This window comes from Patiria miniata, unplaced genomic scaffold (assembly GCF_015706575.1).
Source record: "Patiria miniata isolate m_02_andy unplaced genomic scaffold, ASM1570657v1 HiC_scaffold_25, whole genome shotgun sequence".
Taxonomy (NCBI): domain Eukaryota; kingdom Metazoa; phylum Echinodermata; class Asteroidea; order Valvatida; family Asterinidae; genus Patiria; species Patiria miniata.
The window spans coordinates 7493609-7513483 of record NW_024037064.1 but is presented as its reverse complement, the minus strand read 5'-3'; the positions used below and the strand labels follow the sequence as shown (position 1 = coordinate 7513483).

Sequence of the window (19875 nt, the reverse complement as noted above, 5' to 3'; positions counted from 1 at the left end):
GTGCCTAACTCCATGCTAAACTAGATTATGTACACTCAAATTTCTCAAACATTTTTTCTTATGTAACTGTTCCAAGACCACTGTTTTTTGAAGAGACCACTTAGCATTTATGGTATTTCTGTTACAGACTAACTTCAAAACCCATGGCCCTTAATGCCACAGCGCATCAATTTCAGTCAAAATGTACAAAATTATACATGAATGAGCTAAAATTCTTAAAAAGTCTGCTACCAAAATAACGAAAAAACACATACTTCCAGTTTAACTGAAAACAGTTTTGAATTGAAAAGCTCATTACTGAACAGTGATTTCTTGCATCATTTTGTTATGACTGGTAAATTGGGAAACAGCACTCCGTTCAAGAAAACAACTTGACTTGATCAAGAAAGCCTCTAAATATTGCACTTAATGCTTGTTCATAAAAGAATTAGGAAAAACAAACGACGTAGCACTGATCTAGTTCGGCTACCCTCCAGGGTATGTTTGCTAGAAACCCTGCCAAACGCAGCAACATGACACACGTCTAAATGACAACCCTGCCCAGTGTTGCAAGATCCATCAGGTCAAAAGTCTCAAGGCCAAAGTGCCTCAGAGTCCGTGGCCACCACACGCAGCAGGATACAAATGTGGCATTGTTCAATGGGACTAGCTCTCATTGTCCGAGAAGCGGCCGTTTATGCACTGGCGTTGGCAGCTGAATGCATCAAAGTGCACCAGACTTTTCCACCCGATGCACTGTGTTGCGTCTGGCAGGGTCAGGGCAGGGGTGTGAGTGACCACTGATAAAAATAGCTGAGAACAGCTGAAAAAGGTGTAAAAAAGCTGAATTTTTTAGATCTCTTATACTTTTGTGCACAGCAAGTGAGGAAAAGAAGCTGAAAAAAAAGCTGAAATCCAAAACCAATAAAGCTGAAATCAGCTTTAAAGCTGAGATTTCACACCCCTGCAGGGTTAAGCACAAGACTGATAAATAAAGGACTAAACTGGGCCCTACTCAAAGAATCACAATTTTCAAGTTTTCTGTTAATGTTTCACAGCATGCAAAGCGCAATGTTATTGCCTCCACAATGCACCACGATACCTGGGGGAAGGTACTGACTCATTCTGTCGGACGTCCGTCGCTGACCGCCAGGGATCATCCGCCTCCAGTTCTTGGACTTCTTGCCCTCTTTGCCTTGGCACGGATCCTCAAGTTGGTCTAGGCACAGACCCGTCTTATGCACGTTGAACTCGCAGTCTGCAAGCAAAGAGACATTCAGAGTTGACGGCCACAGTTCAAACTGTGCAATAACTTAAGCAATGAATCTGCGTTACCGACAATCTAATATGAGCAATCTAATCTGAGCTTAGCTGAAGTTGCTTAATTTTTTGCTCAACAGGTTCATCATATTGCTCAGGTGGCCAGAACAAATTAATTGTCAACTCTCCTCACATATCATAGACTCTTTCTGTGCAGGGGGATATTCCCTAGACTAGGGTGGGCGCGGCTTATGGCCAAATCTGGAGCGGTCAACTACCAATGGACAAGGAAAGGTCGTATGTCAACTTACTTTGCCACTGGTACCCTTAAAAATCTGGTTCCAATAACCAATAACGGTGTACTAGTCAAAGGTCAGAGATCAAACTACTGACACTGGTACCTTTGACACTGGTGCCCATAACAATTACCACTTAAAAAGTAAAAAGTCAGAAGTCAAATTACTTTGTCACCGATTCCCTTAACACTGGTACCCATTACAGTGACAACTGATTAAAGGGAATATACAACATTTGCAAACATCGAAAAATAAAACTACCAAGTTTTTACAAAATACCTTACTAGGATGTTGGTAAATGACAGTCTAAAGCATCCTGTAAAATTATGGCACCAGGTGTGAAGTCATTTTCAAGAAAATTGTATTTTTGTTTACATTTCCAACGGTGGTCGTCTGACCTCCGTTGGAAAAACCTAACTATTTTTCAACTACTGCTCCAAATTCACCATTTTTTCAGTCCAAATTGTGTTTGCTATTTGTTACATGTTCATTAACGGGTGCAGAGCAGCTGGACTGGTTCCCTTACCTTACAATTTTCTGGCATAGATCTATAAATTGATCCATTTTATCTCTAGTGGAGTCAGGGAACCAGACTACTTGAACATTTTTGTTTTTCTTGGTTTTTCCAGCATTTTTCGAACACAAAATTTCAAACAAATCAGTGTAACAATATTTGATCTATTATACTAACCCCTCAAACAGTTCCTTTCTGAAAATTACAGGAAAAGCCAATGATGTACATTCCCTTTAAGCAAAATTCTGAGGTCAACTTTGAAACTGGTACCCTTTAAACTGGTACCCACTGCAATGTTTAATGTACTCATCAAGATTCAGCAGTCCGCTTACTTTGACACAGGTGCCCTTAACACTGGTTCCCATTTTACACTAAACAAGGTCAGAGGTTGACTTTGACACTGGTACATAGAACGCTGGTTCCCATTACGATTACCAACGGACTGGTAACATTTAGAGACCAACTTACTTTGACACTGGTACCCTTGAAAACCGATCCCCCACAGCAAGCCGTTGCAGTGATTGCAGAATACCGTCGACTGGTAGTGCATCTCAACAAACTGGTGTCCCTTGATGTGTTGTTTCTTGTTCTTGCCTCCCCATTTCGTCCGTTTGTCTCGGGCCGTGAAGCTGGGGCATCTTTCCAGGGGGCTGTTGCTGGTGACACGAACGCCGACCTGCTTCATGAAGGTGGTGATGGCAAATGCCATGGCGACGTTCTTGTCTTCTCGCTCTGCTTCCAAACTAAAAAAGAAAGATGTTGGATATAGCTTAGTCAACTTTACTTATCACGGGATGCAAAAATTGTAGTGCGATTTAAATCCCGTGTCAGGAACCAGACACTTGTGTTCTTAGGCAAGACACTTTACTACAATTCCTCCTCCTAACCCAGATGTAATGATGGGTACCTGTGAGGGTAGACACCAATTGTACTGACTGAAAAATGGTCTCATGGCCTGGTGAAAGGGGGTAATAATTGTGAAGTTCTTTGCACCATTGGTATCAAATGTTCCCTAAGCACTGCATTAATACACTGTTATGTTACACTTTCACTGTTAGAGCGCCCTCTATGCCACGGTACATACCCATTGTACTCGCTCACTGTGTGACATATGTGGTAGATTTTGAAAGAGGGGGGGAGGGATTTTGTGTTTTGCATATTTGGATTTAGGCTTATTGTTGTGAACACCCTCCCTTACAATCTCTGTTAGAGCGCCCTCTAAGTCTAGGTGAATACCATTTCATTAGCTCATTGTGTGTCCGACTTACGTGGTCAGTCTGTCCAAATGTGGCATCAGCGTCTGCTCCACGATCTTCAGTTCTTGCGTCCGGTCCATGTCCTCGTTGTGAAGCTGCTGGTCGCCGAAGATCGAGCCCAGCCCGAGCGCCCGCTTGGCCCGAAAGTCTGCCAGGAGTTCTCGGATCTCTGCGGTGGCGCTCTGTCGCGCTGCCAGGAAGATGCTCTTCATGGCCTCCTCGTTCTGCAACTGAGTGCTCATGGTGGTTTCTGTTTCAGCCAAAATAAGTAATTAACAAAGAAGAAGTTGAAACCAAGTCTTTAAATGGGGGGGTGGCATGGGTGGCTAGTGCCTGAACTGCTTGCCTCTCATCACTGTGGCCCGGGTTCAATTCCCGGCTCACACCATATGTGAGTACAGTTGTGCATTGATGCTCTCCTATGCCACGAGGGTTGTTTCTTCGGTCTCTCCACTTTTCCTCCATCCTTGAAATACAGAGATGCCAACTTTACAAATTACAAAATAGTCATGATTCTTCCTGCAAAGAGTAATGCTAATAGGACCACAGTCAAGTTTAAGAGTAACCACAGTACTTTTCAGAGTAACCACAATGTTGGCGTATAGGACAACTGGAATTTTCAAGAGTAGTAACATGCCTCGAAATCCAAATAATTACTCCAAAAGAGCAATGGTTGGCATCTCTGAAAATAAACACTTTTGATCTGTGCTGCGTTTACATGCCTTTGGCTTGACCACGTTGTAGCCACGTCCTTCGCAATTTAAATAAATTACAATGGGAAACTGACTACAATCCCGGCCAAAATGGTTGGGACACTTGGAAATAATCTTAGCCTTTCACGGTCACCCACTCCCCCACTCCCCCGGTCAATGGTGTTCTCTCCAGCTGATGAAGCACACACCGCGCAATGAGAGAGAACATTGACAGGGGGCCGGGGGGTTGGGGGCCCAGCGAGATTTGGCCAGGATTGTAGGTCCCCTTTACTCAATGTGAAGTTGATGACGGACATAGACTGGAGCACAGTTATAAAAACAATTTCACAGAAAAGCTTTGCTCTTGAACGTGGTTCTATAAGTTTCACACTTACCTATAGACTGGACGATCCCATCGTTCACTTGTATTCTCAGAGGCTAAAATTAAAAAAAAAAAAATTTTTGTTTTTTGTTTTAATGAAGCAAATGCAGCAAACTTTAACATCTGCAAATGGTGTGTCAATTTTGATATTAAAGTTTACCCAAATTTCCGGTCTTCCATTGCAGCATACAAGTACTGAAGGAACAATGTGAAACCACATTTCCAAACACAATACAAGGCAGAACATTGGATACCCTCATACTTATTAGTATGATGGTATCCTAGTGTTATATTACGCCCCACCAGCCCCCTCCCCCCCCCAAAAAAACAACCTCAAATTGCAGCTTATTACTCTTTTTCAAAATGTCGATAACTAATTTTAACCCTGGATATTTTGCGTATTTATATGCAGATATGCAAGTATGCACATGCTCCTGATCTACAGAGGGCGCTCTTTACTTACCGCTAACGGAGCTAGGAAGGTGGAGAAGATCTCATAGACCCATTTCTTCATTTCTTTCAGGCTTCCGGTTCGGTAATTGTCCGTCACCAGGTAGAAAAACTGGACAAGGGAAAAAAGTCAAGCCTATGTCAAAGTAAATGCATGAATTGACAAATGTGGATATGGATGACTTGTGATTGACTTCAGATTGACTTGTACTGGACTTGTGATTGACTTGTGATTGACTTGTGATGGACTTGTGATTGACTTGTGATTGACTTGTAATGGACTTGTGATTGACTTGTAATTGACTTGTGATTGACTTGTGATTGACTTCAGATTGACCTGTGATTGACCTGTGATTGACTTGTGATTGACTTGTGTCTGACTTGTGATGACTTGTGATGACTTATGATTGACTTGTGATTGACTTGTGATTGACTTGTGATTGACTTCAGATTGACTTGTGATTGACTTCAGATTGACTTGTAATTGACTTGTGATTGACTAACCTGAGATTGGCCGGTGATTGACTTGTGATTGACTTGTGATTGACCTGTGATTGACCTATGATTGACTTGTGTCTGACTTGAGTCTGACTTGAGTCTGACTTGTGATGGACTTGTGATTGACCTGTGATTGACCTGTGATTGACCTATGATTGACTTGAGTCTGACATGTGATGGACTTGTGATTGACCTGTGATTGACAGGTGATAACGTATCATTGACTTGTGAGACACATGTAAGTTGATTAGAACTATTTAAAATGTAATCAAATATCAATTTCCTGACCATATATTTGAATATTTGATCAATAAATGTACCAAATAATTGAACATTCAAATACATATGGCCCAGCCTGAACACTTACCAAACTGGAAGGATCACTATTAGAGATGAGATAATGCAGGAAGATGGACATGTGTGCTGGTTTCTTCTCAAGCTGTTCCAGCTTAATAAACGGACCGTGATCCTCAAACTGCAGCATAAAACAAAGCAGACAGGAAACAATTCAAGACATATCAGCTGGAATCAAGACTAACTACAAAAATTCTAAAAGAGAAGTTAGCAAAGCACAGAGGATGTAAAGCGATCAGATTACAAGCAAAGGTAAGTCAATGTATTATTAAACTTTTTGTTAAATTGACATAAGTTCTGTCACAAAGCTGCTAAACAAATGAAGATGCTAAGTGCAACTCAGCGGGGAGCCAGCCACATGCAATATGCCTCGCATGACATTTTAGCTGGTAACCCACATTTGCTAATCAGATGGTTTCCATGCTTAGCAGCTTTTCTAGGTTTAACAGTTCTATGAAGTTGAACTCATAAAATAGCAAAAATTACTGCGTTTTGCAACTCAACGATGCCGAAAATAAATCAGAACATACATGTAGTTTATCTACAGAAATAACAGTGCAGAAATAAAAGCCTGCTAGAATAATTAATTGCGATTTTTGGGGGGTTATTAAGACTAGAAACAGTAATGTTATGAAAATAGTGACATCCAACATGTCCAATGTGAACCAAAGCTTGGACCAATTAAATTCTGAAATGGATCTGCGCATGGACTATAGATTTTCTATGTCAAAATTAGACACGTACCCAGTTTCAAAACGAAGTGTACAAAAACAATAGTGTACAGAGTGCCTTTTACACCAAGTTTCAAGTTATGCTGGTATTAAGCAAAATGTTGAATCTTTACCAACAGACCATTATCATGTTGCAGCCAAAGCGAAGCTGGAAGGAAAAATAGTCTGGTTCCTTTTTTACACAAAAAAATATCATTCGGTACTGTTATTGGATACAGGGAACATGACTGAAATGGTGGCTGCATGATAAAGGTCTACAGCTGGAGTACCTCGTAGTTGTGTAAGGAATAAACTAACTGTGCAGATATTTCTTCGAAAGTTTCTTCAAATTTTCATAATTACTGAACACGTTTTTTAGTAAATTTGTCTTGTCTACGTGTGGCATTTGCACATTGGTCAAGCGCGAACGATCCCTGAAAACTACAACACTTCCAAATCCTGGCTCCCTGCTGTGCATTACAATACCCACAGCTAGTGGTAACCAGTGTTGCTATCAACTTGGGGCAAGTTCGCGCAAGGACTATAGTTAACCATTGGTCGACTAATGCTTGCCCGAACTCTGTCTAGTCGACGATGGTTAACTACGCTAGTCGACTATTTGGAACCAACCTACTGGGGTTGGTTGCTTCGCTGGTAACCATAGCCGCGCGCGTTCATAACGTACAGCAGGGAGCCAGGATCCAGACGTTTTGCAATGACATTTTGACCAGCGTTCGACTAGAGACGTTCGCACTTTGCTATTAGTGCGCAGACGTAAGGTACGTCACAGATCAACACCTAGTCGACTAATGGTCCTTGCCCGAACTTGGCCCTAGATGTCTTTGGCTGGCATGCACTCAGACATACAATGTATGTAACGACCATTTGAAACTAAACATTTCAATTATGATACAACTTTCTCCTTTTGTTAAGATGCATAAGACCTTGTGTGTACTCTTTCCAATAAAAGCACATACTATAACCATGGTAACAGTGCAATAGACGTGAACATGCATGGAAATATAACGCACAACTTTCACAAAACTGCATTATGTGCATGTACTGCTTGCGTATTACAAAACAAAACCCAAACGACGAAACACGAACACAGTTTCAAAAAGAGAACTGCGCAAAAACTTGTAATACATGTAAGTTGGATACTTCTAAACAAATCATCTTAAAGACACAAATGACACAAAGCTGGGAACAGATAGATGGCACCAACAAAAAAATATGAAGATGAAGAATCGAAGGACACAGCTATTTCTACTCTACTGCAATTGGAATGTACGACCAGAGAATGAATATCGCAACATGCAACAATTGTCAACCTCAAGAAACGTAAATCCAACAACATGTTAAATAACAGTATTTTCATGGGCTGACATTGTAGTTTGGTTGAAATACAAACACTGCGCATTTTAGCAAATAAGGACACTCTTAATGACACCATTGTGAATATATAAATATACAACAACTCAAGGTTGTTCACCTACTGGTAACTCTTCATTGTTAATTTTTTTGAAAATCTTTGATTTTTAGATTGCAGCAAAGTTACTAAACTGCTTCAATAAACAATTTTTTTTTAAATTTTTGTATCCAGAAAATGGAACCATTAAAGCAGCCTAATGGGTTTTTTTTTATAGCGCTGGATTTTGGAGGTTTCAGGAAAGTTTAAATGAAAAATGCCCAGAGACGTCAGGTTTATATGACACAACAAAGTCAAGAAGACTTTTTGAACAACAAACACAAAATGACTGGTGTAATGAAGTTCATCTTCATTCATGATTAGACTTTGATGTTACTCCCCAGATACAACCGGTCTCTGGCTAGCGCAGGAAAGCCGCCATTGTGGTAGAGATTACTATCAACAAGAACAATCAATTCCAGGCCTCGAGAACTTTGGCAGTGCTACCCAGGGAATTCCAAGCATACCTCAAGTGTGTGCATTAGCTTGACTACACTGCACTTGAGGAATGATCAGAATTTGCTGGAAAGCACTGCCGAAATTCCCAAGACTGATTTTGATTGATCTTGTTGATAGCAGTTTCTACCGTTGGGCAAATTCATCGCGATTGTCAGGGACCGTATAAGGCTGGCCTCAGATCGACCTGTGATTGCTGACGCTGCGACGGAACTGGCCGTGGTAAAGGCATTTGTCGACTCTTTCTGTGATGGTATCTGGCTGCTAAAACTTTTATAAAAAGCTAGGCACGCACTAGATGTATGTAGTGTGTGAAGTGCGAACAGCGACCTCTGGTGGCTACAATAAGTTGGCGAAGAAAGCAGGGTATGTTCGTCCTTGCGCAAAGCACAGTGCGCGGCTAGCGCTTACAAATGATTTTAGCGGCCAGCTACCACTACTGATGAACGCCTGGAGCAAGGCTAGTTCTGTTGCTGTGCAAACAAATTCCGGGTCGACCTGAGTCCAGCTTTCAAGGAGTAACATGCAAATCCAATCTTGAATCAAGACTAGCATGAGATTAGCGCGGATAATCCAGAGTAAGACACTTACGGATTGGATGTTTCCATGCGGCTGTTAATCAGGGAGAGATAAAGATGGACATTACCGGATTAGATTAGCAACAGGGATTAGCATTGGAGCAGAATGCATTAGGGATTAAGAAGGGATTAAGAGATTAAGGAGGGATTAAAAGCCAGAGAAGCAATTGGAAATTACAGAGACAGATCATGAAGCAAAATAAGATTCTGCATGGGTAAATTGCATGGGTTGCTGAGTGCAGAACATGCTTAGCGCAGAAGATATTTGCTTGGCAACACAACAGACTGGTAGCCAGCTCATTTTTGCTTGCTACAAACAACCTGCTAAGCAGAAGTTCTAGATAAGCAGCTCCACAGAACCATACCCAGTATTTCAGGCTTAGGAAAACCACTGGATACAATTAGCACATTCAACATGTTCAACATGAAAAAGGGTTCCAATGAAATTGTTGATTTTCAACACATGATAAAATCGTTATTGTCCAAATTCACTAATCATCGGACTTAAACAACACACATAGAAGAAGTAAAGTGTTTGCTTTTTTTTCTCCAGAAGTAAATATGCCTAGAAATGTAAAAGGCGCTACATTTTTAAGCTGTGGCTGGGACTTCTACATTCACGTGTCACATTGTGGTTGGATGGTTGGCTTGTTCCCAGAAAATTAACTAAAAATGAGCCCTCTAAGTTTACCATAAAATACCAAATACTAATTTTCACAAAAAAAAGCAAACAAACTAAATGAAATACTTCACAAACATTGTTTGTAACAATTCTAAAAAGTTGTTTATGAAAATGTTGTCGACAGAGGCAAGGTACATGTACATGTATGTGCAGTAATGTTATAGTCACATGGTATACAGTGTGGTATACAGTGCACTCTCATTCCGTACGAAAAAGCTTGTCGGTTGCCGTGAGTGGGATGGTACGTGCCACGGCCTGGGCTTGTACGTACAATCTCCTGTCAACTTCATAGAGTTTCACGGAAGATAGCCAGAGTTTATTGTGCACTCGCACGTGTTGGAAGGGAATTCGGTAAAATCTGAACTTTTTTCCCCTGCAGGGGTTTTGTTGGATTAGGACTGCAAAAAAACATCTTAACGAAAACATCTCAATGCAAAAGAGTTAGGATTAAACCAAGCTAACGGTCACATACACGATACATAATAGCAGGGGTAGGGAAGGAAGGGAATGAAAGAGTTACGTGTATTCACTGTTTGTTCCTCATAGCCCCCTACTTATGTGTTAGACAAAAAGCCAAACAAAATAAGAAATGCAAACCACAGAAATGAGACTAAATGTGAGGCATTCTGGCAACATGACATAGAACTGGGCACAGACCGTAGTGGAGAAAAAATGTAAAAACAACTAAAAAGGGGGGGTGATTTTTTTTCCCATTTTCAGATTTATATTTGTAATCTTTGATGTTTGCTACAGATATTTTGACGAATTAGTATAAAAATCGTGGAATAAAACTGCTTTTAAGGAACAACAATTAGCATATTTAATTTTCACAAATACAAAGCTTAGAACTTCAAAGGCCTTTTTCTCAGTATTTAACTATATTGACACGCCGATAAATGCCAACTTTCAACAGCCATAAACTTGTCAACGGAATATCCGATTGAAGTGCAACAAACAGTGTTGTAAGGAGAAGTTTATTCTCTTTCCTAATATCTGCAAACCCTCATTTCAACCTCTGCCCAGTTCTGTCTCATTTTGTTAGAATGCCTCACAAATATTTCAACTAACTATAACTTCATTATAAAACAGTGCGGAAAAAAAAAGACTCCAGAGCATAAAGGAAAAAGGCTAGAAAGACAACACAGGAAAAAGTCCACAGTACATGTTGTCGTGTGAGTGCAACAAGGTCGTAACTCCATTCTGCAACAAAGTCGTATCTCGCGCGAATACGCTCCGTGCAACAAGGTCGTATCTTGACGCCCATTGACTTTGTGGGTGCATCCGGGTTATTTTAAGTGAAATACGACCTTTTTGACATTCTGAAACTCGCCTTTCATGTATGGCCCATTTTAGGAGATATGACCTTGTTGCACGGACACGACGATGTATGATCAGATAGAACATTACAGGAAAACATAGCCGACTTCATGGACAATTTGTTAATCCAAGCTGCTATATACAACACAGATTGCATGATGGTAGCAACGTATCCCAGAATTCAATGCAGGTCAAAGGTCAGGTTAAACATGACTTCATCATACATACATGGTCAGACATGCTTTCTTGTAATGTTTCAAACTTGGGTTGGCTCACAGAACATGCAGAATCCCTCTTGTGCTTTGTACAAAACAAAAGAGGGAGCCGTCAAATTGACACAGCAGACAAAAACACTAGGACTATAAACAAAAAACCTATAAAGCAAAAAGATCAAATGTTGACATCATCATGATTCACATGATGTTACACTCGATACACTAACCAAGTTTCATTCCAACTCAAACTGTACAGGGTGAGTAAAAAAAACCAGAGCCCAAACCCCCAAAAGTATATTTCATATTTAAACAAATTTGTAGCACCCAAAATAATAATGACTGGAAAGCCAATTTCATAAGCTACGTTTAGATAAAAAAAATACTGAAATTGCTCAATAAGCTCAAAGAATATCACCATTTAAACGCAATGACCCTTAAACCTCTTTCGTCCAAAAAAAGCAAATTATCTTGTATTCTGACTGTTTGGAACAACAAAGAAAAAAACACAGAACACTTGTTGCAACAACTGTCAACAACTGTTGTACACAATATCTTTATTAACAAATCGTGCTATTAAAGGCAAACACGATGATTTATAAAATCCACTTTTTTTTAAAAGACGGGCCTTCAAAAGGACTTTGTTGAATATTTTAAACTTTTAAACTGAGGTTTTATCACTGGTGATGTTTGAAGACCATCGTGACAACGTTCTTGAAATCATTTTATTGGGGGGGGGAGAGGTTTTAGGGTCACTGGTGATATTCTTTGAATAGAATGAGCAATTTCAGTAAGTTTTTTCATCTACAAGTAGTTTAGGAAACTGGCTTTCCAGTCATTATTGTTAGTGCTACGATTATTTTTTAAATATGAAATATGTTTTCAGCGTTTGGGTTCTGCTTTTTTTGACTCAAGTCTGTGGTACTTTGCTGAATGTTAACTTGCTTACCGACAATTTCTGCTTACCAGCTCAACAATAAATACTTAACCAGTTCTTTGTGTCAATCACTAAGGATCCAGTCAGTCCCTAGTAAAACGCATCAAATGACATGTTTGCCTACATAGTTTTTTAATTCTACTCAAACTACACTGCGTGTAGCACAACTCAGAGCTGAACACAAAGTAGGTAAGCGCAAAATATTTCACTTAAAACTCCACCCAAAATGTCATGCAATGCATTCTGCTAGTGACGGTTCCAATCTGGTTTTGTTTTCAGCTTTGCAACATAACTTGCTAAATCATATTTTGCTGCTTAACGGCTTGATAAGACTGGGTCGAATTTGTTGGAATATGACGCTTAGCAGCTTATGCAAATGAGGCTCAAAAGCAGCTTACCGTTTCATTATCAGATTGGAAATCGTCGTCTTCCATAGACATGATTTGGACTTGAGGCGCCTGCATGTTCGTGAGGACTTCGGAGGTTAATGGTTCCACTGTGCCGACGGTGGCAATCTTGAAGGGTTGGCTCGGGGGGACCACGGTACCATCACGATGCGGCTTAGTCTACACACACACAAACACACCCAGACTTGTTTCACATAAGTAGTGTGGACTTTCCTTTCTTTTCGTGTAGTTAAGGAACACCAGTTGAAAAACTCATTTTTCTCAAACTGTGAAAACTCTTTCAACCCAATTTTTTTTCTATGATTCCCTTTAGTGTTTCTCTTCATTTTGCTACAGATAAACCTAACCCAAAAATGCCTCTAAACCTGTTTTCCAGAAATGGGGAAACACTGTGTGGACGTGGGCAAGTCCACACAACGTCGGTGCTACCTACATTATGTGGACGTGTTTTGTTCGGAAGTCCACACTGCGTATGTAAGACAAGCTCACCCATACTGAAATTTGTATCCTTGTGGAGACATTTCTTTGTTCTCGTGTAGTAAAGTTTTCGAGTTTGAAAGTGAAGTTTTAAAATGCTCTAATTTAACCAGAATTAATTTCCTCGGCTAAAATTTGGGCTTATCCCTTTTCTAAAACTTTTCCATTTGCGACAGATCAACCCACCTTGGAAATTCCTAGTTTTTGAGTAAAATCCATATCTATTTTGTGAAAATCTAGTGGAGACCATTCATCGATAGAAATTGTCCTGTGGAGACGTATACAATCCTTTGTTCCCTATTGTACACACGTCTCCAGAGGGCACAGTGTACCAGATCACACGTTTGTTTTACGTACTCCACGAGGAAACTTCTTTGTTGCCGTGTAGTAAAGAAAACTCGGTACAAAAAATAACTTTACTTAAACTGCGAAAACTCTTTCAACCCCAAATTTGTGTTTTTTGATTTCCTTGAATGTTTCTCTTCATTCTGCGGTGGATAACCTCTAAACCTGTTTTCCAGAGAGGGCAAAACATTATGTGGGCACGGCTTAATCCAGTTAGTTAGGTAAAAAGAAGACAATAGACTGGCTGTGGGACCAGCAAAGAAAGGCACAAGCTGCCTCGAGCGGAACTCGAACCCACAACCCTCAGCTTGCTAGTGCAGATGTCTCAACTACTGTACCGTCATACTGACCACTGATCCCCCTTCCTGATTCTCAAGGCTTGAGTCGGTGTCAGTTCTTCGCTTCGCCGGTGGTGTAGAGTTGGGAGAACTGTCGGCCATGTCGCTGTCAGCTCCGCCGGGCTCGGCGGGTAAAGATTGACTCTGAAAAACACAAAAATAAACCATTATCAAAAGTCGAACAAAGAAATTGACAGCAGTGGGACTTGAACCTGTGACTAGGGCTGTGCATTGGAACATGGTACCCGAGAAACCGACCGTTGATATCAGGAACCGGATCCAAACTATGGAACTGGATAACCGAGCACCCAACCGATGACGTCAGGAACCGGTTCCAGAGTATGGAACCGGGTATCCGAGTAACCGACTGTTGACGTCAGAAACCGGTTTCAAACTATGGAACCAGGTACCCGAGTACCCAACTGTTGGTGTCAGGAACCGGTTCCAGACTATGGAACCGGATATCCGAGTATCCGACTGTTGACATCAGAAACCGGTTCCAGACTATGGAACCAGGTACCCAAGTACCCGACCGTTGGTGTCAGGAACCGGTTCCAGACTATGGAACCAGGTACCCGAGTAATCTACTGTTGACGTCAGAAACCGGTTCCAGACTATGGAACCAGGTACCCGAGTACCCGACCGTTGGTGTCAGGAACCGGTTCCACACTATGGAACCGGGTACCCGTAAACAACATAACAAATAACTTAGTTACTTCTCAGACAATGAAAAAGGAAGCTTTTGAATGCCACTTGTGGGGAATTTTCAAAATGCAAACCGGGAAACATTGGAAAACAAAACATGTTTCAGGTTTATGACACTCGCGAAAAGTTGCAGTTTACACCGTAAAGCTGTGCTCACTGGACACACTTGTATGTTGCTGTATTGACGCACCGATGCGGCAGTATCATCGTGCCGACCTGTATGAACATTCTGAAACGCAACTTCCGATATTGGCTTTTGGGGTTGTTCTTTTTTTGACCGGGTACCCATATTTTTTCAATCGGTTGTGGTACTACCTGTAAATGCACACCCCTAATTCTTTGGATTACCGTTCCGGTGCTCTACCAACTGAGCTATCCAGCCCTACATGTATGTTGGGGGTTCACCATTTTGTCAATGTCTTTGTTCAAGGGGCGCTAGTCAGTAGCCATAAACCCGTATATGCCATATAGCCAGGGATCACGCCCAAAGTCATGATGCTAGCAACATTAGCAACGCTGCAAACCTAAGAAATGGCAAACAGGGATCCATCTTTGCCTAAGAAGCTGCTCCAGGAAATTGATCCCCATCACATTCTTACCCGTCCTAACTGCTCGATGTTATCGGAGCGTTTGCGTCTGATTTCAGACTCTGCGGCTCCCATACCCCGCACATGTTTCTTCCTGGCAGCAGTCTCTTTAGACTGTGCATCCGAGTTGTTCCTCTTTAGATTGGTGCCGGGTTGGATTTCACTCATGACACCCAGAGTCTCCGGGCTTGATCTTTGCCTCGCGTGAATGATGCCATGAGGTAACTGTTGGCAAAACAACCATAGAGAAGTAATCAGTGACGAATTCACATATAGCTCCATTAAATAAGCACTGAAGTCTTGTTCAAGTCAATAATGAGTTCACATGTTCAAGTCAAGTTAACACAGCAATGACATAGCATTATGCATTAACCCTAACTCCCCAGCATAATTTACTAGGAATCATACCCATTCAGGCAAATTCCAACACCCACATTGGAAATTGTACACACACACTGTTGGACTTAGTTTCTGGAGGTATGCCAACCCCAGTCAAAAGGCCATCAGTTTAGGAGTACTGTACCTATCCCAACAGATTCCAACAAAACCTGCTGTTTGATGGGTTGAGTTCAGTTAGGGTTAAGGAGGAGTCAGAAGGCAGTGGTTTTGTATTGCTGGGATAGGCACGAGTAAAACCTGTAGTGCATTCATTGTTAATTAAACTGACGAAGAACAGCCTCTGAGATACTTGCAAAGCATAAGGTCTAAAATGAACTGTGAGACTGTTTAATGTTGTGGTTGAGTCAATCACAAGTCCATCACAAGTCCTCACAAGTTCATCACAAGTTCATCACAAGTTCATCACAAGTCATCACAAGTCCATCACAAGTCCATCACAAATCACAAGTCCACCACAAGTCCATCACAAGTCCATCACAAGTCCATCACAAGTCATCACAAGTCCATCACAAGTCCTCACAAGTCCATCACAAGTCCATCACAAGTCCATCACAAGTCATCACAAGTCCATCACAAGTCCTCACAAGTCCATCACAAGTCCATCACAGGTCCATCACAAGTCCATCACAAGTCCATCACAAGTCCTCACAAGTCCATCACAAGTCCATCACAAGTCCATCACAAGTCCATCACAAGTCCTCACAAGTCCATCACAAGTCCATCACAAGTCCTCACAAGTCCATCACAAGTCCTCACAAGTCCTCACAAGTCCATCACAAGTGAAACTCAAGTCCAGACAAGTCCATTGAGCGACTGTTTAATGTTGTGGTTGAGTCCATCATAAGTCCATCACAAGTCCATCACAAGTCCTCACAAGTCCATCACAAGTCCATCACAAGTCCTCACAAGTCCATCACAAGTCCTCACAAGTCCATCACAAGTGAAACTCAAGTCCAGACAAGTCCATTGAGCGACTGTTTAATGTTGTGGTTGAGTCCATCATAAGTCCATCACAAGTCCATCACAAGTCCTCACAAGTCCATCACAAGTCCATCACAAGTCCATCACAAGTCCATCACAAGTCCTCACAAGTCCATCACAAGTCCATCACAGGTCCATCACAAGTCCATCACAAGTCCATCACAAGTCCTCACAAGTCCATCACAAGTCCATCACAAGTCCATCACAAGTCCATCACAAGTCCTCACAAGTCCATCACAAGTCCTCACAAGTCCTCACAAGTCCTCACAAGTCCTCACAAGTCCATCACAAGTGAAACTCAAGTCCAGACAAGTCCATTGAGCGACTGTTTAATGTTGTGGTTGAGTCCAATAAGTCCATCACAAGTTCATCACAAGTTCATCTCAAGTCCCTCACAAGTCCATCACAAGTCCACCACAAGTCCATCACAAATCCATCACAAGTCCATTACAAGTCATACAGTCCTAAGTCATGTCAGCAGCTGTTCAAGTGAAGGAGTTCTTCTATCAATGTTCCTCCCCTTTTACATGTGACCACACTTCTGAAATGACTTGTGATTTTTTTGGTGACTGGACATATGATGGACATAACTACAACATACGTAGGTACTGTTCATCCCCTGTTTCTTGTAATGTCACATGTGACTGACCCGACTGTTTGTAGGGTAAAGTTCTACCATTTCTGCTTAAGGCATCATTTTCTACCTCTGTGTCAGTTGGCTGGAAGTTTGGGGGGTAGAGTTTGGGTGTTAGAGGGCGCGAGTAGAAACGTTTGTTTGGGTGCATGGGATGAATTTTTTTCATTTGGAAGCCAGTGGACCTGATTTTGTAATCAAAATGGAAAGTTATAAAGAGGGACATTAATTCACCTTCAGAAGTTGCAGTTCATTGGATTACAATGTGTTACAATGTATTTAACTTCTGATGAATCCATAAAAATATATATTTGGGTGGTATGGGGAGTAGCATGCAGGGCAATTTGTAGTCCGAAATGGGCGTTACATTGTTAAGATGCTATTGTCAAAATTTGAATAAGGGATTGTCATTGATCAGTTGACAAACCCATTAGCACTTTGTACAACATTGTATTACATTGTATTACATTGTGTTACATTGTGTTTATTCACTGAAAAATCAATAAAAGAATAGAGTGCTCTGGTAGTTTCCGTCCCTACAGTGAGTATTAGGCAGGCCGATTTCGGCAAGAGTAAGTTTTTTAGCTCAGCACTTAGCTCAGATTGACCGCACACGGTGCGTTTTTCACCTTGCAAGGCGAAAAAATCAAGTAGGATAGAAACTTGCCTCACGGCCTTGCGAGGCTGAAAACTCTGCAAAAATTCACCTCGCATGGGGATATTTCATGAGCTATGTGACTTTTTGCTCAGCACGTAGCTCTTTCAAATTCACTTAATCACTTTTGATCCCTTTAATCCTTTCCATTTTGAATACAACTTAGATTTAATACTGGGAATTTGGAGTGGTGCCGGTTTGATTAAATAAAATGGCAATGCCTTTTTTAACTTATTTGCTTGTCAAACTTCCTGAAAAGTGCAAAGGAATTGGCGTTTGGAAAATGGGTCATTGGATTGTATTATAGGGTTTGGAATAAGAAACTGTGCATGGGGTTTAGAGGGTGCATATTTTTGGAATTAAGTTCAGCAGTAAGTGGGTTTTGGGAAATAGAAGGGGAAAATGTCCTACTTTGAAGGGACACCAAAACAACAATATATGAATAATGGAACAAGAGGAGAAAAACTCAGGACGAAAACATCACAGCAAGGCTGGGTTCACACTTGGCGGGAAAGTGAACACAAACACAGTTTAATATCATACATGTACATTTAACCCTAACCCCCAAAGGGCTGTTGTGGGTCAAGTACCAAATACCACAGAATACTACATGTGCTGTGCACACTGGAAAGAAATGCATACTACAGGTTACTCCTCAGTAGTATTTTGTAGCATTGGGGGCGGTTAGGGTTACGGCACGTATTTGTGCTGCGAGTATTTGTAGCAAAATTTGTAGCAAATGTTACGCGTTTGCAATTTGCAGGAAGTATGAACTGGCACTAACTTGGCAACCTGTTCTGAAAGGTGCAGGTAAACACAACGGACCAAGCCAAGTAAAGCTGGTCCCAAAGTGCACATAATTCTACTCCATTGATTTAGAATGGCTTGTCACTGAAGTCTTTTCAAGCATCTGGTCTACACAGTAGGCCAGATTTAATAGCCACTTAATTCCTGTAAGATAGCACTGCCCGACTCACAAATGATAAAGCAGATTTGGGTCAGTTCATAAATGAGGGGTCAAAAGTGTGACTTGTTTGTGTCTCTGTCACACCTGACCTGTGTAGGTTGCTATTCAAGTACCATTAAAACTGACCTCAAAGTCATTTGTATCTGTTTGGCATGTACTAGGCTTTACATGATCACTCATGGAGATAGAAGGCATTAACCCTAACCCCTTGGGCATTTTTACTGGAAAGTATCCTGAATCTGTCAAAATCCATCAATTTTGCCATGCAAAAAAAAGTTGGTGGCCAGTGAGCCCATCAGAATCCACCACTTAGGCCAAACAAAAAAAGTCTCCGGTTTCTGGTATGGAGCTTGCCCAAAAAGTGGTGCGGCGAAGCGGCTTTTTTTTTTTACCTGATTTTTTGGCTTCAAATGTCGGCTGATGACTGCAAATGGTGCCCGACTAAACTTAGTGCAAATATATGGAAGTCCAGAGAGGCCACATAAAGCTTATTCTCGATACTAACCCCATCTAAAAACACGTTAAAATTGTGCAGCAGCAGGATTCCAGTATAACCAGTGAGTTTGGCGGTTTTGAGACATCATCTTTCATTGAAAAAAAACTTTTTCATTTTGCCGACGCGCATGGCTACGGTGACGCGCGCGCATACCAGAAACCAGAGACTTTTTTTTTGGCCTTAGACAGCAGTACATGTACGTAAATCTGTTGAGATCCTGAATCCATCAGAGTCCCCCAACTGCTCAATATGGAGGTATCCTGAATCCATCAAAATCCTGCGGTACCGCTAGGCTTCATGTCCTGAATCCATCAAAATCCCCTAACTTTTTCAATATGGAGGTATCCCGAGGCCGCCCAAATCCCCCGAAACAGGGGTGTGGATTTTGATGGATTCAGGTATGTTAGGGTTAAAGAATTCCCCCTGAATTTACACACTCTTATATAAGTTGTACCAGTAACAAGCACACACAAAAATTGAACTCAATTGTATGGACTGACCCTTTACTTCAATAGTTCAAACCAACACCGCAACTGCACACATTTCGTCAACACAAACATTCAGAACAAAGATTTGTTGGAATTATTAAGTGCGGTGATCAATGAAAGGGTGCGATGGATTTCAATGGTTAGTTGTGAATTCCTTACCTTTAATAACACAAAGCCCTTTTTTTTAAATTAGTGTTAAAACTGTTTTTAGTAGCCACACCCTTGTGCCGCGCCCAAAAGGCGTGTCTCAACTCACCCAAGATCTAGTTTCTGATTTACGCTTTTCTTTATGATTCTGTAAAATCAAATACAACACGAAGGACAAAGAACAGAAATGAAGGACATGCAGAAGAAA

At 41.3% G+C, this 19875-nt stretch overlaps 1 protein-coding gene across 12 annotated transcripts in view; it reads right to left on the bottom strand.

The window, feature by feature from the left end:
- Positions 1-19875, bottom strand: part of LOC119733277 (rho guanine nucleotide exchange factor 11-like) — a 98460-nt gene that overhangs the window by 26298 nt on the left and 52287 nt on the right. For 6 of the 12 annotated variants that reach the window (XM_038206876.1, XM_038206867.1, XM_038206865.1 and 3 more), the window contains exons 10-21: positions 19777-19815; positions 14913-15125; positions 13609-13752; positions 12440-12607; positions 11121-11192; positions 8907-8927; positions 5695-5802; positions 4843-4941; positions 4393-4435; positions 3318-3555; positions 2518-2792; positions 1082-1237 (exon numbers count right to left, since the gene is read on the bottom strand). In XM_038206876.1, coding sequence (XP_038062804.1) covers positions 1082-1237; positions 2518-2792; positions 3318-3555; positions 4393-4435; positions 4843-4941; positions 5695-5802; positions 8907-8927; positions 11121-11192; positions 12440-12607; positions 13609-13752; positions 14913-15125; positions 19777-19815 — 1576 coding nt within the window. The remainder of the gene's footprint in view (positions 1-1081; positions 1238-2517; positions 2793-3317; positions 3556-4392; positions 4436-4842; positions 4942-5694; positions 5803-8906; positions 8928-11120; positions 11193-12439; positions 12608-13608; positions 13753-14912; positions 15126-19776; positions 19816-19875) is intronic. The other 6 variants (XM_038206869.1, XM_038206866.1, XM_038206871.1 and 3 more) reach the window with 6 other exon arrangements.